At 49.5% G+C, this 20,309-nt stretch overlaps 1 protein-coding gene across 1 annotated transcript in view; it reads left to right on the forward strand.

The window, feature by feature from the left end:
• Positions 1 to 20,309, forward strand: part of GABBR2 (gamma-aminobutyric acid (GABA) B receptor, 2) — a 328,099-nt gene that overhangs the window by 235,979 nt on the left and 71,811 nt on the right. Inside the window, exons 9-11 of the mRNA XM_004677485.1 lie at positions 11,011 to 11,091; positions 13,788 to 13,938; positions 16,498 to 16,630. Coding sequence (XP_004677542.1) covers positions 11,011 to 11,091; positions 13,788 to 13,938; positions 16,498 to 16,630 — 365 coding nt within the window. The remainder of the gene's footprint in view (positions 1 to 11,010; positions 11,092 to 13,787; positions 13,939 to 16,497; positions 16,631 to 20,309) is intronic.

Genomic DNA, 20,309 nt, shown 5'->3' on the forward strand with positions numbered 1-20,309 from the left:
GGAAGGAGCAGGGCTGTTAACCAAAACCACTGGAGAGAACATTCATCTGTGCAGTGTTTTTCAGCATCTGGATGTTTCTGGAAAATTCAACCATAAGAGCAGTGTTTCTGTGATTCCTTACTTTGAGCGAGCCTAAAGTCATGCAGGGGATGCTGGAAATGAAATCGAATTAGTCAGATTCATTCAGACAAATCCCAACCAAATTCAGATCAATCAGGAGAGGTGTTCTTCAGGACTAGAGCTCCAAAATGTAATCTCGTAGATTTCCCCATCTGTCTTCTCATGGCAGGTAATTGAAACGCATGTCAGCTCTCTGGTGTGCACAAAAGATGTAATTTTGGGCAAACATAATTATTTCCCCATTTGTTAAGTCTTACTTCTTCATTGGTGGAACAAAGTAAGCCTTGGCAAAGATACTTACTCTTTTTTTTTTTTTTTGAGTGATTGCAACTAAATTCTCTTGTCACATTTCCAGTTCTCATATTATATCATTCTAAGGGAATGTTTTGTAAAATATTGATTGGCCGATCACAGCTACAAATGCATGCTAAATTTATTGCCTTTTTCTCTCTTTGTGTAAGGACTAGAGACCAATTCCAGCCATTGGTTATAGCCATCTCTAGCTTTATAAGGATAGCATTATAGCAAACAGCTCAAGACGCTTATGTGCTAGAGACCTCAGGACAAGTGACTCAGCCTCTCTGGCCTCAATTACCTTCATCTGTAAAATAAGAATATAACCCACCTACCTACCTGGGAAGGTGGGAAGAGCTACATGATATAACACGTATGAACATAAGTGCATATATTTATTTTTGGTCAACAAGTAGTAGCAATTACGAGTCATACTTAGTCAAAAATCATGAGACTTTTGGGGAACAAATCTGGATTTTCTTGGAGTGTTGTGACCCCCTGGTGCCTTTTGGTCTGCCCACCCTAGAGCGTTACCTCCACATTTAATGGAGGATATCAGCTGGAGAGGGCATCAAAAATGATCTCATCCCCACGACTTGATGGTGTAAATGGGGAAATTAAAGCCCCAGGGAAGAGGTGTCCCCAGCAGGGACACACTGGGCAGAGGCCAAGTTGAGACAGATTCTCATTTGCACAAAGTTGCTTCCTGGCCTCCCCTCCCCTCCCCAGAGTGCCAGCAGCTTCCACACACCCACACTCGAGAGTTTTCCTTTTGCCCCATCTGTGTCCAACTTTTATTGAACGTCACAGCTGGACTTGTGGATACTGATCTTTATATGTTTTTAGAAGAGATTGATCCTGTGGACAGAGGGATACTGTGTTATTTGGGGACTGAACTGAACCACGGGAGTGCTGGGGCCATGTTCAAACCAGCACAACAGAGCCAAGTTCAAAGACTCTCAGAGTTACTTTGTCTGCCTGTATAAAGGGACCCTGAATTATTGAATAAGATGTCCAAGTTGGAAGGACTTCTGGTGATCATCGCATTTCACAGAGGGAAACTGAGGCCCAGACCTGGGGAAAGATTTGTCTGGAACAAAACCTGACTCACTGTGGGCTGGTCCAGATTCTGTTTTCTGGGACCTTCCAGGAATGGACCCAGAGGGTAGGCCTGGGCCCCACCTTGGGGTTCATAGTTTGTAAATTGCCTCATGCCATTGTCCTCACTAAAGGCTTCTAAATGGGTCGCTGGTGGTTTTCTGATGTTCCCTTCACTCCCTCTCCTATAGTCTCTTTTTCCCACTCTAGCCTCCTGCCTTCTATTTAGAGGGTCAGTGGCACAGCAAGGCTCATGACAGCTGACTCACAGCCAGCAGCTGGGGCCCCTTTGCAGGGTGCGGTCCTGGACTCACCCCGCAGACAGCCTGGGACCTTGGAAGTGGGCCCAGCCCACCCATCTGAAGATCTCCTGAGACACTTGGGCTTCTCCTTTGCACAAAGCTGCTAGAGCCTTCTAAGTCCTCTTGTAGGAGGCTCTAAAGACTCCTTTGCAAAACTACCATGCAAATGAGTTAGAAATGGGAGGCAGCTTTGGGAAGAAGAATAAAAGAGAAGCCAGGAAGCCACTTCCTTCTGCACTTCAGGATTCCTGGGCTGCCGGCTGGGACCACAGCTCCCGGCAGTCAGTAGGCCCCAGTCCAAGCTGATTGAATTAATTTGGTGGCAGAATACCTGGATTCCAGTGTTCGCTCTGAAGTTTCACAGCAAGGTGACAGTGGGCAAGTCCCTTCATCCCCCTAAAACTTCAGTCTCCCCCCTGCCTGCCTCCTGGGACAGGTGTGAGGCAAGTGACATTTGTCTCTGGAAACTGGCAAGCTCTGGGACGCTCGTGTGCTGTCTGGGCCTGCTGTTGGCTGAGGATGCTTACTCAACAGGTTAATGACAAGGCTGTGGAAATTTAAGAACATCTTCATTGACTCGTGAATTTCAGTGACCTGCTTCAAGGCAGTATGCCTGGCAAACTGTAGCGAAGCCTTGGCCACAGAAATGTGAGCCAAAGCTAATACTGTTCCAGACTGGAGAAACTCCTCTTTTTGCAAACCTGGGAGTGCTGGTTAAAAGGAACTGTTCTAAAATAACATGCCAGGGTAACTCCGTACTATATTTTAAATCCAAGGAGGGGCCTAAGAATGCTCTCCCTCATGCCTGGCTTCTCGCTGCAACTCTGAGTGTGGATTTTGTCAGTGGCCCACCCGTATCCCCGGAGTGTCCACGCCCAGAATAAGCTTCTTAGTAAGGACAGTCACAACGCTTGACCCATGTGAGAAATGGGCCAGGAATCCAGGGAGCTTCTATTTGCAGGGCAGCCCAGAGCCTGTGTGCATGAGCGGTCGGGAGTAAAGAACCGCATCCGTCCCCCTCCTCCCCAAGGTGCATCTGCCCAGTCTCCCAGAGACCCCAGTGACACTGAGCCTCAGTTTCTATCCCAGGTGAAGCTTGTGCTCACTCTTCTCCCTTCCCGGTCTGGGGTTCCCGCACCCGTGTCCCAGATAAATGATGTGTATCCTCCTGCTCTCAGGCACGGTTCTGAGGGAGCCCCTCTGGCTGCAGGTGAGAAGTATCAGCATCCTGCTGACCACACACCTGCATGGAGTAGAGCTAGACCAGAACCCCGTGCAACTGCAGCTCAGCACCGCTCCCCCATGCCGTCTCCAACTTGCACGAAACCACAGTAGATGAGGATGAATATGAGGGAATTGGCTTTTTTTTTCCCCAGGAGGAAAAAAAAGAATCCATGTTACTGGTGAAATCTAAACATGGCTCAGAATTTGCAGCAGGGAAGGAAGTTGAGCGAAGCCATGATTAGAGCCTTGTTTATGCTGTTCTTCGTGAAATCTCAGCGTCTGCTGCTCTCACTCACCGGCCCTGCCTTCATTAGGGCTGTTTGTAAGAATCTCGGTGAATGATAATGTGCTTGAATGTCACACTGCTTCTGTGCAATATAAAAGACTCAGACTTTGGAGTCTGGGATTCTGGCTGCTGATTTAAAGGGATGGGGTCTCCTAACACTGCAACGATGTAATTGTCATTCAGAACTTACCCCGTGACGTGTAGGCTTGTCCCTCTCATTTGCAGACATTAATTACCTCTTGGTCTTCGGGGTGACAGATACAGTTCCATTCAGAGCATTTCCTCAGCATCTGCCAGGCGCTTTACCAAGTCCTCTGGGGCAAGCTAAGTCAAATAAGATACAGTCCGTACCGCCCCCCCCAAGGGGCTTCATAATCTCTCTGGCCAAGTGCCAGCATGCCTATAAAAGCAGGAAGATCATTTCCCGGAACCTACTAGAAAACTTTCAGAGTTGCTTTGACCCCAGTTTGAGACACTTGTCGCAGATTTTTAATATCCTTTGCCTTCTGTCAAGGCAAGAATTATACTCTTCACCAAGCCACGGGGCTGCAAGAGCCCATTTGTCGAGCTGCCACTCGACTTCATATAATTGAGTGGAGACACAGTCCATTAAAGGGCAGGAAGCCCCAGCAGGCTTGTAGTTCAGCGGGAATGGAAGGACAGATGTGAATGTGAAGGTCTGGCCTTGACACTGCCCAGGCCTCCCCATCCAGGCCTTACCTGCCAAGGAAGGTGGCATGAAAGACAGAATTTTTTAGCAGATCTTGAGTTCCATTGAACTGTAGATGCTCCTCATTGAAAGGAATCCAGACTCTTCTTTATGGCATTGCGTATGCTTGAATGCCTCCAGTGACGGGGAACTCATTCCCTGTCATATGGGATAAATATGAGTTTTGAAGTAGATGATCATTGCTAACCAGGCACTGTGGCTTAATGATGCTGGGCCATCATTTTAGCCTTTACATTAAAAGCACAAAGTAGAAGGGAATCCCTTTTATTGCCTTGAGAATTCAGTAACACAAGGCTGTGAATGTCCCTGTTTGGCGACTGTCAGAGAAGGGTCCCAGCAACTGTGGACTTCCATCCCTCTTGGGCACTCTGCACAATGAGCCCAGATAAAGCCCTTTCCAGAATTTCTTGAGGAAAATGCAGTCTTGCTTTCTCCGGACAAACTCCACACTGCTCATCTCACAGGACATGTTAATCGTTGGTTTCTCTGATTTGCTGCTTGGTACCTTTACCTCCATCATTTATTCTCACACCCACTTCTGGCTCTCCCCTGAAAGGCAACCATTCTAAGTGTCCAGTGCAGATGTTGCACTGATGTCCTTGCAAAATGTGTTTTGCATGTATGTTTTGAATGTATACACTATTGCAACTGGTGTATCTTTCTTTCTTTGTTTTTGCCCCACTCAGCACCTTGGCGGGACCTCCATGCACGTACCTCTAGGCACCTAGGCGGTACCGCTAGGCTGTGTCTTCTCACTGCTCCCTCCTGCAACCTGCCCGTACTCCACCCACCAAGGCCCCCAGTGACAGACTCCCAAGTCACCTTGCAATCTGCCGCCACAAATAACAAATGTGTTTGCGCTTCCAGACCTAACTGGGTGATTCTTTCGGGCAAACAGTCATAGATGTGTTAAGGCCAAGGGTGCCCTAAATCTGCAGGGGCCTCCTACGTGGCCACATGTGCCCAGCTCTCCTGGCAGAGGCCCCTGTGTGCCTCCCTCCCCACATACTTGTGTGTCCCTGCCTCTCACTTTTTGGCAATCTGAAGCTATAAATTAATATCATGTTGGGTTTGGAATATTACTTCTCTGATTACTAATGAGTTTGGACCTTTCTTCTTCTGCTTATTAGCCATCTGTTGTCTTTCTGATCCTGTACCCACTTTTATTTTGAGGATACTGTGTCTTTTGTTGTTGACTTGCGAGAGTTCCTTATATAATCTAGCTCTCAAGTCTCCGCTGACTTTAAACATTGCAAGTAACTTCCATAGCCACGTTGTCTATAAACTTTAAAGTCTTCATTGCCTAGAAGTTTTTTATTTTGATGGGAATACATTCTTCACCCTCCACCCCCAACTTCCCCAACTGCTGTGGTTTAGGCTGTTCAAGTTTCTTAGAGTTTCTCAGTAATGGCATTCCAGTACCCACTTGGCCAGTGTGGTTGGTATGGGGGGTGTAAGGTGGGTAAGATGCCCCCAGGGTGCTCTGGGTCCAGTGAGAGCAGGGTCCCCAGAGGGCATGATAGGTGATTCAGGCATTCAGAGGATACTCAGCTCCGCCTGGCAGACTCTAGAGTACCTGAGAGGTGGCGTTGGGATGAACTTTGAAGGACCATGGGCGTTCACCAAGCAGAGAGAGAAAAGGTGCCTGCAATACCTGGGTATTTATGTGTCCTGTCTCCTCTGAAGTACTTAGCTCTTGCCCTGGGCCAGCTGACATAAGGCAATGGACAAACCCACCTTCGCAGGGTTGTTATATCCCCCCGGGCATTCAGCTTATGTCTACCTGGCCTGTTAGATATCTCGAAACCAAAATCAATGAAGTTAACTTATTAAAAGTATGGCAGAGGTATGTTGTCTGTGGAGAGAAAGCAAAGTGTGAGTGAGGACCCAGGCCATGGAAGTGCAAGTTCAGCGCTACCTGGTGTCACCGAGAGGCGCTGTTCGGTTCTGCCCTCCACCCTGTGAGAGGAGAGTGTCCTTCTAGAGCTGTCCACGGGAAGTGACCAGACCCAGAAAGGGGTGGGGTGAGGATTCCAGGACTCCGCCCTGGGAGTAGCTGGCCATGCTGGAGAGAGCAGCATCAAGGTCCTGTCACCCAGCCAGGGCTCTTGCCTGCCCCTGAGTCCTGGGGCTATATGGGGGGGTGGGGGAGGCTGGAGTGGAGGCATTTTATAGAATCTTTGATTATTTTTGAACCAAGATCACCTTCTGTTTTACACCTTATAGTATGTGTATGTTTGAAGCAAGTAAACTTTAAAGGAGATAGATATATAGACAAATAGACAGATAGTGTGTCAGTCAGTCTCCCACAGTTGAGAACTAGGTCCAATGGAGGAAGATGGGGGGAGTCGGGCCCATGTAGTAGGATGCGGGGACACCCCTAAAGCAGGAGGTCAGCACCTCTGCAGTGGGTTCCCCTGCTGGGGTAGGGGCTGCAGGGCAGGAAGGAAGCTGGTCACTCTGCTGAACCCTGTTTCCAGCTGCCTTGTGGATGGCTCGGCCATGCCAGTGGATATTCTCAGAGTGGACTTTTTGGGCTGCTTAATTTTTACCTGTAGGAAAAATTATTACCTATAGGGAAAAAAATACATAACCCGCAAGTCTAAAGTTGAAAATAAGATGGCACGTTTCAAGGGAACTCTCCTTTTTTACCCCGCAACTAGGAACCAATATTACACTGCAGGAAAGCGGCCTCTTTGTCTCACGGTAGTTTGAGCCTCTGGGAACAGAAATTTCCAGTATCAATAGGCCCTCAGTCTAACCATGTGGTTTTTTTCCTCCAGAGACACATGAGGGTCACTTTAGAGAACTTTTAAAGTACTGATACCAAGGATCCATCTCTAAATCCCCAGGGCTTCTAGTACATGAGTCTATGTGGGCACCAGAAGTGTTTCCAGAAGTTCCCCAGTGACTCTAATATCCACCCGGGCATGAGAGCTGCTGGAATCTCTGCAGTGCAATTTGTAGATGGAGAAACTGAGGCCCAGAACAAGTACAAGTCACACAGTGAGTCCATGGCCCCTGCAGCAGGGCTCATGGGGCAGGTCAGCCGGTGACAGGCCTCACCTCACAGCCTCTCTCCCTCTGCTCCATCCCCCCAACCACCTTACCCATCCTATGGCTCTTTCCAGAAGACCCTGGTCCACACTCTGCAAGCCCCAGTCAGTATCCATGTGAGTGGTTAATGTTGTTTGCACAAAGGTGTTTATAAGAAGCCCAGGAATTCAAAGTTGAATGTGCTGTTGTAGTCACCCTCTTCCCCATGCTGGGCTGTGAGTGAATGGGAGAACTGTCCACCCGCAGCCCCAGGAGGGGCCCTGGCTAGAACACAGGGAGTGAGACCCTATACTCCCTGGACTTGAGAAGGAAGGCTTCAAATTCTACCCAGTTATCATAAGACCTGGGCACACCTAGACTGCAGCTCTGTCACCAGGTACCCTGTACCCACAGCACCAGGGGTGCTGGAAGGGAGAACAGTACCCAGGGAAGGCTTTCTCATGACTCTGGGAAGCGACAGGTAGGGTTAGGGCATGTTGCTTTCAAAGAGGGAGGGGAAACCACCTGCCAAGCAGAGGGACCATTACAGAGAGCTATGGTGTAAGAGACAGGGTGATTGGGGACCTAGCAAATCGCTCCTAGTAAGTTTTCTCACGACTCAAATAGCTACGATTTATGGAACACTGACCACGAGTTATCCCTCAGCCAGAAACTGCCTCTGTTCTCCTCTTTAACACTTAGGACTACTCTTAAAGTTGCCACTTTACAGTTATGGCCACCTGCTCACAGGGTACGACTGGCTGGAAAGGAATATACTCTGCACATTGAATAATTTCAACTCCCTATTAGGATTGGTGGGGCTGCAGTCACTAAGTTATAGGGTCAGAGATTATGATTTTATTTTTAATCTGTGTATCCACAGCCACCAGCATAGAGCCTGGCTCTTATGGATGCCCCAATCAATGTTTCTGGAATTATCTTGAATTATATGAATGAATGAATGAATGAATGAATGAATGAATGAATGAAGTGATTAAAGTATTTAACATAAGCATCCTTTAGTGCTGAGAATATCTGAGCCATGGTGGATAAGGATGTGGAGACAATCTTAACCGTTATTGCTTCTGAAGGTTCTTTATCATGCTCTATCCAAGCACTCAGGGCAATGGGCACTTACTAGATGGGGCTGAATGAGCAGCAGTGTGCTCAGGGTGGCTGAGGAATGTGCTCTGAGTACAGAACCTGGGGACCCAAGCTCAGGTGCCCCCTGGTCCTCTGTCCAGTAGCCCAGCACATGGCCTTGAGGCATCTCCTAACTCACAAGCTCCTTCCTCACCCTGGACTGGAGAGAATGAGGCCTGACTCACAGTTTGCCCTCATTATGCCTCCAACGCAAGAGCATGTGAAGTGTCTGTGAGCCTCCGGGCTCAGCCCCAAGGAGACATTCTGGTGATTATGGCCATCGAGGGAGGCCGGCAGCTAAGAGCTACAGGATGGATGGTACCGTGAGACCTGGGGGTCAGAGCAGCCACACCACTTCCCAGCTCCTGATGATTTATCCCAGCCAGTCTACATATTTCATGTGCTGCCTCCCCAAGCCAGATGAATAAATCAGGGCCTCCCCCTCTGAGCAGTAGGAGCTGACTGGGGCCGAAGACTTAAAAGGCCAGAAGAGGGATGCTGGAGCTCCCAGCAGAGTCTGCTAATGTGACATTTAGGAGCTGGGTGACCCAGCGAGTGACAGTTGCCTGCTCAGTGTGAGGCAGCGAGACCTTTGCAGGAGAAGGAAGTGACTTTCACAGCCCTATTTTGCTCCGCAGAGTCCCAGCACACATGTGGCCTCTGGGATTCCCGGTTCTGCTTCCCGCATGTTTATGGAGCCCGCAGCACACCAGCATTTCAGCAAAGTGCACTGAGCGCCAGAGCCGGCAGGCAGTTCCTTGGGATGCATACCTGGAATGCCAGCTTGTGTCACTTCATAAATTCGGGGCACACTGAGCTGGGCCTGCAGCTCTGGAACCCCTTCTGCTCTGAGGGCCAGCCCTTGATCTGGGCCAGGTGGTGTCTGCAGTTATTACACGCAGGAGGCACTGGTGACGGGGGTTGGGGGGGAGGCGATGGACGGAGAGAGCAGCTCTGCTCTGAACTGTCAGCTCTCATGGTCCCACGGAGGGAGCCACCGTGCCAGGGCGAGCATGGGCTGTGGGACACGTCTTGGGATTGGGTTTGTATTCTGTGGCATCCTGACCACCTGCCCGACCGAGCTTGTTGCTCATCTGTGCTGAAACCGGCAAGGACTGAAACCACCCACACCACACAGTTGTGAGAACGAAATGAGAAAAGGGACATGCAATTCCTGGCCCAGATCCAGGCACACTGCTGGAGCTCAGAGCAGCCCCTTGGCCCTTCCTCCCCCACCCCACAACAGGATCAAGCCTGTTCTACCCTGGGGGTTCCATTTTCCTCCCAAACACCTTGCCAGTGGCTCTCCACCTCTATCCCCCAAATCTTACCCCAGCTCTGCTTTCTCTGTAGTCATCAGTATCCTGGCACATGCCAAATCTACTGCCCCCGCCACCCCTGCTCCAGGGCCTGGCATCCTAGTCTCTGAGTGGCCGCGGTAGCTGGGCCTGTCCCTGGCTTCTGTGAGGTCCCCCTCTCCTGGCATCCTGCTGCCAGCCTCCTGGCTATTCCTTCCCAATTTCCTTACAGCGTCTAGGCCCTGTCCGCCCTCCAGAAGTTGGCTCTCCCAGGATTCTGCCCTTGTCATCTTTTCTTCTCACTTGACTCACCCTGAGAATATCCACCCTGTCTGTCCCCTGCTCCAGCTCCCAGCTTCCATGTCAATGGCCCCAACACTCTCCTCTGGCTCCAGACCAAGGGCATCTCCACCTTGATGACCCACAGCCTCCTCAGGTTCAACATGTCCAAATCAGAACTTGTCATCCACCCACTTGTTGACCCCCCTCTTTGGTTCCCCACACAGGGAATGGCACGAGAGCCCCCGAATCACTTGCTTTGCTCCCCTGTTTTCCGTCTTCCCCACCCATTCGATCACTCAGTTGTCTAGATTTTACCTGGGGTGGGGTGGGGGGACCTTTGTCAAATATGATCTCCCCATCTTCATTCCTCCTGCCACCCCCTACCCCGGGCCAGTCCTCATCATCTTAATCCCTGGCAATGGCCAAAACAATAACCCAGACACACCCGCAGAATAGCAGCGAGGATGGAGGTTAATCAGATGTAACTCTTAGTCTGAGAACACATCTGAACAAGAGCTGATCGAGGAGACTGAGCCTGTGTGACTCAGTGGAGCTGAACTCTGAGGGTGACAGATGCATTGCAGGATAATCATCTCAGGATACATGGATAGGAACGTAACATCCAGAATGAAGGAGAACTTGGTCTCCTATTCTTGCTGACCAGACTGACCAGCTCATGCCTGAAGCACCTTGATCAGTCCTTAGCCCATGTTTAGCTATGTTAACTATGCTTCAGCACTATTGGGGTGAGACTTAAGGAGGGGCCTAGATGGGGTGGCCTGGATGTAAAGTGGGTACAGGGGCTGGTCGGTGGTGATTATCATCTATTCTGGGCAGAATGAGCAGAGATGGTCTGTGTGAGCCTAGAAAGCAGAGCCAAATGGCAGCAAAAGTTACAGAGACTGTCCAGCTCAATGACCAGGAAGGACCCTGGCTCCCTTGGGAACAGGCAGTGTCCAGCAATGAGGGGAGTAGGCACCCCATCCGTAAGGTGAACCGCAAAAGACACATAAGCGGTGGGTGAGTTGGCATGAGCAGTGTTCGGTTTTTGTGATTCTACCTGGAAAGAGCCCTGGGGAAAGGACAAACCTACAAGAATATAGCCAGGTCTGTGTGCAGAGCAAGAGCTGGATAGGAGCACCCAGTTAGAAGCTCAGGACTTGGCTGTAACCTGACACTGTCTCCTGCTCCCTACAGACAGCAGGGAGGTGAAGGTGGGAGAGTACAACGCTGTTGCCGACACCCTGGAGATCATCAATGACACCATCAGGTTCCAAGGTAAGACAGGTGGACTTCTTGGAGGAAGGGACTTGCCCCCCAGGACTGGATGTTGTTTGAGACCTAAGGATAAGTTCAGATTCCTTGGCTTCTCGGGGGAAAAGAAACATCCCTCCCTCTTATAAAAACACTGTCGCACTGTGCCCAGAATCTCTGTCACTTGGAGCTAGGGTCCAGCTCCTAGTATGGGTCACTGGATTATGCATGGAGAACCATCACCAAGATATGTGCTTAAGCCATTGGATGACCCGGAGTAATTCTTTTAAATGTGTCCCTGCTCCCAGGAAGGTCTTGGCCTCCCACCCCACCCCCCAAGTCTTTTCCTGGAAGACCACTTTTCTCTTGTTCTGCTAGAGAACTTCTCACATCTTCTAGAGCCAGATCTAAAGACACCTCTTCCGTGCAGTCTTCCCTGATTAACCCCAACTAAGCTAATAACTCCCTTGTCTTGGCTTATCCAGTTTTATTTCTGTCTTCCTTTCCTATGGGCTCATGATCACTGAAATGTCTATATTTTTGGACTATGAACTCCCTGATTACATTCTGTTTGACTTTAAATTCCTGGCAACAGCCAGGACCTAACATGTACAAATCTGAGTTCAAATTCAGCCAGCATTGTCACTTACTAACTATAAAAACCACTTAATGCCCATAAAATGCCTGCGTGCTGTAAGCTGGGAATGGGCTTGTCTAGACCCAAGGCAACAGTTGGTGGATCAGGTATGAAATTTCAACAGAGTGCTCAGCCCATGGCAAGCAGTCAGTAGTGGGGTTGTTCAAGCTGAGCCTGGAAGTTCCTTGAGGACAGGGACTGTGTCTTGCTTATCTTAGAGTCACTGGCTGCCCAGCACCGGGCCTAGCACGTGGAAGGTGATGTGAAGGCTGATCACCATCAAAGACAGTGAAGGAAAGACAGTGAGAGAAGGCATGGTGATGAATGGACGAACAGTGAGTGAGTGGGTGGGCGAAGAGCAAGAAGGACAACCCTGGGCTGCTGCCATTACTGGTACTTCCGGTGGCCCTTACTCTGGCTCCCACAGCATCTCAGTTAAGGTCCACAGTGTGGAGACTCCAAAGTGGGTCCGGGGAGGTGGACTAAGGAGAAGACGTTGTCAGCTTTCTGAAGTTGTTTCTATACAAACAGCTACAGGTCATAGTTGTCATGTGGCCTTGTCCTCTGGGGTTTGATCCAAACCTTGGTCCCCTTTCTTGGAGCCCAGAATGGGGCTTGTTTCCAGCTAAGAACTTATGAGTACCCCCAGGACTGCTCATGTTTGGGAGTCAGAAGGCCACTAAGGCTCCCTAAAGCAGCCCAGGCCATGGCTGCAGGGGTAGGGGAGACAGGAGCTTGGAGAAAGAAGTTTCTAGATGTTAAGATTTCACTTCTGAAAGCAAGAAGTGTTGCTCCCTTGATCACCCAGTGTCTGCGTCTGCCCTGACTTTTGGCCCTTGAAACCTCATAAATGCGATTTTACAAAGACCTGCTTGAAGCTTTGCATTAACCAGGCCGGCAGGTTCCTGGCTCTTCTCAGGCCTGGCAGCTTCCCTAGACTGCATAGATGGTTCAAACTCTTTTTATCCACTGACTGTTTCCAAACACATTTGAACTTGTTAGCAGATATTTTTTTAAGCACAGATGTTCGGAGGAGGTCTCAAAGCCTGCTTTGGCATCTGCCCATCCTCTGCTTGCCTCCTGGAAACAGAGGCATCCTTGAGCCTGGCACCAGTGACACAATGGGGACAAGGTTGTCACCTGGTGGGTCTCCTGAGCTCCAGGTTCGGCCACGCCCAGGCAGCTGGTTGATCTCAAACATCACTACCTGAAGGGCAGTCCCCTAAGTTTCAAAATTTCACAGCAGAAACATGACCTGGAGTAGATGAGAAAGAAGGGGTGGGTGAGAGATTGGGGGGAGGGAGAGAGGGACGTTAGTGCCTGCACTTCTGCAGTTTGTGCCAGGTAAAACAGGCGGGACAATACTGCCATTCGGTTTGACAAACTCAGAGGTGAGTTTGCTCTGAGGCCCATGGGGTACCCCTGGTTCTTAGTGCCCTTGAAGAAGGAGCCAGGGCCTGCAGTCCCATGGAGAACTGGAGCCTCACAGTTTTAGTCCAGCCCTGGCAGCAGGGAGGGGAAGGCATGCTGGGAGCTTCTACTTCCCACGGCTAGCCAGCCTTCCGAAAACGGAAAGGCAGAAAGAGCATTTATAACAGAGTGACCTTGAGGCTGACAGTCCACACACAGATCACATTCGCACCTCGACGGGATTGACAAGCAAGGTGGCCGCCCTTTTGAGAGGGCGTCACTGGCCTGTGTGGAGCAGAGGCCAGAGCTGAGAGTCTCCTGGCAGCGGCACCCAGCTCAGCCTCCTCCAGCATCTCCTCCAGGCCCTTCCACGTCACTGTTACCTTTGGGGATAAATGGTGATGGTTTTTCAACAGCACAATTAGACCAAATCAAATTCTAGTCTTCTAATGACTATTAAATGCATCACAAATCCCTTATTGATTCTATTTAGAGAAAGAAATAAGATCTGGCTAAGGCTTCCCGCTGGGCTGACTGGCCAGCTGCCGGAGCCCACTGCCCCAGAAGGTGTGTCCTGGGCAGAGTCATGCCCAGGGCCAAGGGCATTGGACAGAGATGTTCTCAGGGACTGACTGTGCTGGGCTCTGCTGATGTCTTTTCCTTGGCCTTCTAGGATCTGAACCACCAAAAGACAAAACCATCATCCTGGAGCAGCTCCGTAAGATCTCCCTGCCTCTCTACAGCATCCTCTCTGCCCTCACCATCCTGGGCATGATCATGGCCAGTGCTTTTCTCTTCTTCAACATCAAGAATCGAAATCAGAAGTAAGCCAGCTGCCCGTGCCGTCCTCTTGGATAACCCTTTCGGGATGGACAGGCCTAGTGGACAAAGTCTAGAAACAGAGCTTGACAGGTTGCAGGGCACAGGAGTTTCTAAAGTGTGCCCTGCAGTTACTGGGATGTTCCTGGATTTTTAGTGCACATTCTCACACACACACACACACACACACACACACACACGGGCAGGACTTCTGCAGCCCAGGAAAATTAGGCTAAATAAAATATGTTTGTGGTGGCCCATGGGGAGACATAGAGAAGACAGAACTCTCCTAGCAGTGTTTCCCTGCATCTTCGGGAGCTCTGCAGAAGGGGGTTGCCGAGCTGATTCTGAGCTCAAATTCTCAGTGCAGCATGTGCAAGCCAAGGAGCCCTTGCCTTGCATCCTCTCGGTTCACCCTCTGGCTAACTCCCCAGAGGCACACAGACCACCAAAGCCAGGTGCCCTGGGCTGCCTTGCAAAGCCACCCTGCTGCCCGAGGCGGGCCTGCCCCTGTGTTTCTGACCTCATTCCTCTGCCCACACAGGCCCTCCAGTCTTGCAGGAGAGCAGCGCCTTCTCTCAGTGAACGTGGTCAGTTTTGGGGAGAGCAGCCCCCACCCCACACCTTGGCGTTTGTCAAACACAGCCAGCTACTTGGGTTTCCATAGCAAATCCCCAAGCCTAGCTCCCTGCCTTGTGGGCTCAGCTGAGCAGGGGGCTCAGAGCAGGGTGGGGGGCGCCATTGGTGACACAGGCTTGTATTCACTCACTCGCACCTAGGCCCTGCCTTTGAGCCCAGAAGGCACATTGGGGAACCTCCCCAGGGGCCAGAAACAGAGTGTGTGTGTGTGTGTGTGTGTGTGTGTGTGTGTGTTTTCCATCTCCTTGCTTGCAGCAAAGGTAGTTAGAGGCTCTAGATTTCTTGTCACTTTCAGTATGTTTGTTTATTTGTTTGGGGGTCGGGAGATGACTTGCTTCAGTAAATCTGTTTCCTGGAAATCAAAAAAGAATTTTACTGTATTTATCTCCTATAACACATATCCTGCCTCAAAGCTGAAGTAGTGGTGAGCGTACCCGAGAGCATCTGGCACAAGGCATAGGCACAGAGGCAGTTTGGATGAGGGTTAGGTCCCCTCCTGAACATGTCAAGCATCTCCCGATGGCAAGTCGCCCCAATCATGAGACGAAACTCCTTTAATTCCTTAACTAATCCCTCTTGACCTCCTGGAGGAAATGACTGATAGTCTTTCCAGTAGCCTGGCATCCATCACTTTTGACTAGCTTTACAGACTGAAAAATCTGCCAGGAGATAGGAAGTCAATGTCACTGTGGTTCTGAATGCCCCTTTACTGCTGTGCTCCTAAATGGTCCCCATCCGCTAAAGTTTACCACCTCCAGGAAGCCTGCCAAGTTCTGGCATCTCCCCTCACAGTTTCTGGTAGAAACCAGAATGAAGGTGGCTTAGCAGCTGATGGCTGATCAGGAACAGGGACCCAGTGTCACTGCAGCCTTCCATGTGTCCTAGATCTGTGCTCCTGGCTCACACGTGGGGGAACAGCCAGTTTAAGGGGCCTTCCCAGGGTGCACCTCTAAACCTAGTGCTCCCCACTTGAAAGCCTGTGTGTGTCCACAGTTTGCGGCAGGCTTTACCACTTTAATACATTGTGTTTAATACATCTCTCTACCACTTTAATGCACTGTGTTTTTAACATATGGGAGGATTAAAAGAGTTGAAGGATGCAACAGGAAATATTCAGAGGACAGTGGACCTGGATTGTGTTAGGGAAGTCAGGCGCCGCTGAGGGTAAACTCAGCTGGCTTAATCCAGTCCTGGCTTGCTGAGAAGCTAGGAGCCACAGCAGGATTCTGAAGACAGTGAGAGAGAAGCATGACGGGCTTGGGAATATAAGGAATGGCCCCATGAGCAGCCTGGTGAAGATCGGGGCAAGGGTGGGATGGGACACCGTGGTCCACCTCCATCACCTGGTGTCGGGGGGAGATGTTCTACCTGTACATGGCGTCCTCCACGCATGGACAAAATGAACTTCTGGCAGCCAAAATGGGGTCTCGTTCACCAGCTGGTGGCCACAATTCCCGAGGTGCATTCTCACCTGTAAACTTCCTAGCCTGGGGTACTTAGTAGGGGAACAGTGTGCTGTGGCCATCTGCCCCCTCACTGAGCTTAAATGTAGAATTCTCTAGATTTGGCATATATATCAGCCCCAGTCCAAAAAAAAAAAAGTTTTGACTTAATATGTTTAAAGTGAAAATTAGTGATTGTAGAAGCTATGCTATAAGCTATTTCGAGAGAAGTGATAGGTGAACTTGACTGAGGGGCTGAGGGGCAGAAAAATCACCATTAAAGAATTATAGTTGCTTGGGATCCTTCAGAGAACAGGTAACAGCCCTAGGGGCAGCACTGTCCTGGGGAGGGGGCAGCGGAGGTCTAGGCTTACACTGTTGTCTCCTGCTCTCATCTGGCACCAACCCTGGCACTCAGAAGTACATGCTGAAGGAACAAGTCCATTTCCAGTCCTGTTGACTGTTACCTCCTTCTCTTGACAGGCTGATAAAGATGTCAAGCCCATATATGAACAACCTTATTATCCTTGGAGGAATGCTCTCCTATGCATCCATATTTCTCTTTGGCCTTGATGGATCCTTCGTCTCTGAAAAGACTTTTGAAACACTTTGCACCGTAAGTTACCTGCATCTCCCAGTGGTCTGTGAGATGGGGTTTCTCAGTGACCCCCATCAGCACTAATGTAGATCTGAACCCAGGAATGCATGAAACACCTAGACAGACAGGCGACAAGCCATCCAGCCATGCAGGCATTTCAGCAGGGTAGTTCATAGGGTGTTGCTTCAAGACCAAGATGGACCAAATGTTGCCTGTAAAATTCAGACCATGGATTTAACAGGCCAAGAACTGATCGTATAACCTAGAAAGTGGGAGGTAGAGAAATCGCCCACCAGAGAAGGTTTAGCTCTGGGGTCAGGGTCAGAGCTGAGTAAGAAGGAGCAAATCCTACCCTCTTCCTCAGGAAACATGACAGAACACGATGGGAATTGTCTGTGGATGACTTCCAATCGTCTAGTACAGATCGTAGCTGTTATTTTCTATTTAAATAGTGTTTCTCAAGCTTTATTCCTTAATGTCCTACGTAAGGAGTTTTTTAGACTTTTTTCCTAATTATATTGTCATGAAATTTTAATACTACTTTTAATCTAAAGCTATAGTGTATTTTTTCTGTTATATACATTTCTATAGTTTATACATAAAAAGAGTAATATTTTTTCACATTCAAGAACCCGTGTTTGTTCCCTTGGGAACCCAATCACTTCTACGGAAGGAAGCCCAGGACTGTGTAATTTATTTTGCTATATTTTAGAAATAGTATCTTGGAACCTAAATAATGTTCTATGATGTTGGTACCTAGTTGGTGGTGTGGTGTTGGTAGTGGTGATTTTTTTTAAAGAGTTTATACATTATTTAGCAATCATGTATAATTAGCTCTCAGTTGAAAATATCATTGGCTTAATTTTTACAATGAGGATGACCACTTGGGGTCATCCAACTTGACTTGACCATTGTGCTCTCTCAAAATTGGATTAGCCATGTGACCCTCTCTATTGCCCCAAATGCAATAATTCATCTAATTCCTAGCCTGGAGGAGCAGAGCCAGATAGGATGATGAAGGGATGGGCATTAACCAGATTAATCTAAAAGTGAAAGTCTTTTGCCGTTGCTGTTTTCTTCTAAGATGTTCAGAGCCAGATAGCCCTGTTTTTGCAAAGTGGTCTCTTGTAGATTGCAATTGTGGCTCCCAAGCCTCAGTGTCACCCACTCCTGGATGACAATGAATGAGAGTTGGCAGTGAAGGATGATGAGGCCTCTGCAACCTGCTGCAGGTCACCATTCACACTTTGGGACTCAGGATAGTGTCGGGTCCCTATGCTCTGGGACGGCATGTGGCAAGGAGGCAAGTCCCTGGGAAAAGAAGGAAGCCCCAGAATTTCCTGTGGCCCATAGTAATACCCTCTAACTCCCTTAGGTTGGACTGTTACCCGGCCTCAAGAAATTATTCCTGCTACCAGTGACTTTTGTGTGAATTGTCCAGCAAGTGAAATGTCCACAGAGCACTTATTTTGTCAGAAAGTTTCCATTGGAGGAGTATGTTGCCACATCTCTGAAACCCCAGATGGTAGTGAGGTCCCTGGGGTGCCCGGGCACCCCTTCTCTCTGGGGTGAACCTGGAGAGTTCCAGCTCACTTGGTTCAAGCTTCTACTCAGCTTTTTATTCCTGGTCCAGCACTGCCCCCCACCCTTTTTATTCTGCCCTTGTGAGGTTTACGGGGGGTAAACTCAAGAATCTGGCACCAGGATAACTGGAGTCAGCTTTCAAAGAAGTTGAGAGGCTCTAAAGTCCTATGGCTTCACGGTTTCCCCCCTCAAGACCATGATGTTCTTGCAGGAGGGAGAGGATGCAGTTTCTGGATTCTTTCTGGGTCTGGAGTTTTAACCCATGAAGTCACTCCACTTCTGCAGTACATGTCTGTGCCCTGTGGTGATTTCATGGGCACTGTGTTTGCCTGTGGTCAGCTTTCCTGGGGAGGCCTGAGTAAGGCTGAGCAAGGAAAGGAGGATTTCCTTCTCCCCTCTGTGCTTGGGGTTACCCTCCCCACATCTGAGGAGACTGTGATGAGGACAGTAATGAAAGTGAAAGTGGTACCTGGGCTAGCTCACAACTGCTGATTCATGCTCTGAGGCATCCCTGAGAGCTCAGGGACCTGCTCATCTCCCAGCAGAGATCAGGGGAACAAGTTCAGACCACAGGGGTCCACCTCTCCTCAGATACCTCCTCACTCACTGTCTGCTTCCTGGGAACACATCCACTGGCCCAAATTCATGTCTCAGTGGGGCAGACTCGAGGTCCATCCTGGGGGAATCTCTGCCCCTGCCGAAAGAAGCGCCTGACATCGCTCTGAGCTCACCTGCCGCAGGCTGTGAGAGCACGGGAGGTTCATCCGAATCCCCCAAACCTGGGTGACGCAGGCGAGGGAGCAATAGAAGGGACATCCCCACACCAGAGGTTTTTCTTGTTCTTTTTCTTTTTCTTTTAATGAAGCCTGACATTTTATTCTTGGAGTTGCACTCATTTGTGTGAGGGGAAGGTTGTCCTGGGAAGCCTGGCAAGGCACTATGAATAAATCATAAAGCACTTTACAAATCAACATTAGCGCCGAACACAAGGGCTCGGAAAGATGTGAGGACCTGGTTCTCACCACCCCTGAAGGTTCACTGATTTGTAGTCAGGCTGTTTCAGAGGCTTTGCAAATGCAAGCCCACATTCATGACTGTGGGGAAAAGGTACAGATTAACTACTCCAGATTGAACTGGGTCAGCACAGATGTGTGCACAGGTTAAGACTGGGGTCATTTATTTAGCAATTCCCAGGATCACCAGGAAGGGGGACCAAAAGCATTGAACTTGGAGTCCAAACACCAGTCAGTTCCCAGTGGGTGCTTTTAGCTAGTGCTCCACCTCCTAGGCCAGTAGGGATTGACTCCCTTCTTTTGCTGTTCCTCCCAGGCCTAGAAGGCTGACTCCCATAAGCTCCCACTGAGAGGCATAGGGAGAAGGATGTAGCAGAACCCTCTGGTGCACTGAGCCCAGATCTTAAACAACAGCCACTGAGCTTGGCTCCCACATCCCCCACTGAGCAGCGCCTGAGGATGGCAAGTGACCTAACCTCCCTGGGCCTCACTGTTGTCACCTGCAAAATGAGCTGCTATGGGGCAAACAAGAGGAGTCAGACATCTGATCAGATGGGAGGCTCACATGAGGGGCTGGGGAAGCCAGGAGGAGGGGCGGGCATCACAGTTTGTCACCTCTCTCCACCCCAGTGTAACCGCCTGGAGTCTCGCGCTCTGTTCTGTAGGAAATGTAATAGGATGAGGGACGAGGTAGACCATAAGCCAGCTTCCATGTGGAGCAATAGAAGTCACAGTTCAGTCTGTTCTACTGTCATATGAATGCCACTTTTTGTTCCTTTTCATCTTTCAATATACAAACTCAACACAATGATAAGCCATGAATGCCAGTTCAGGAAGAAAGCTGTGACAATCACGGGATCATGCCTCTCTCAGAAGAGTCGTTATGACTTGGACAGGAGAGTGGGAGTGCGTGCGCGCATTCTCTCTCACTCTCTCTCTCTCTCTCTCTCTCTCTCTCTCTCTCTCACCACACACACACACACACACACACACACGCACACACACTTGAAAATCAACCATATTTAGCCATGATATTAAAACCATTCAAAAACTGAAAGCTTTTTGTCATCTAAAGTACCTGTCATGTTTATAGATAACAC

Source organism: Condylura cristata, unplaced genomic scaffold (genome assembly GCF_000260355.1).
Source record: "Condylura cristata isolate star-nosed mole 26May11 unplaced genomic scaffold, ConCri1.0 scaffold00006, whole genome shotgun sequence".
NCBI classification, from domain to species: domain Eukaryota; kingdom Metazoa; phylum Chordata; class Mammalia; order Eulipotyphla; family Talpidae; genus Condylura; species Condylura cristata.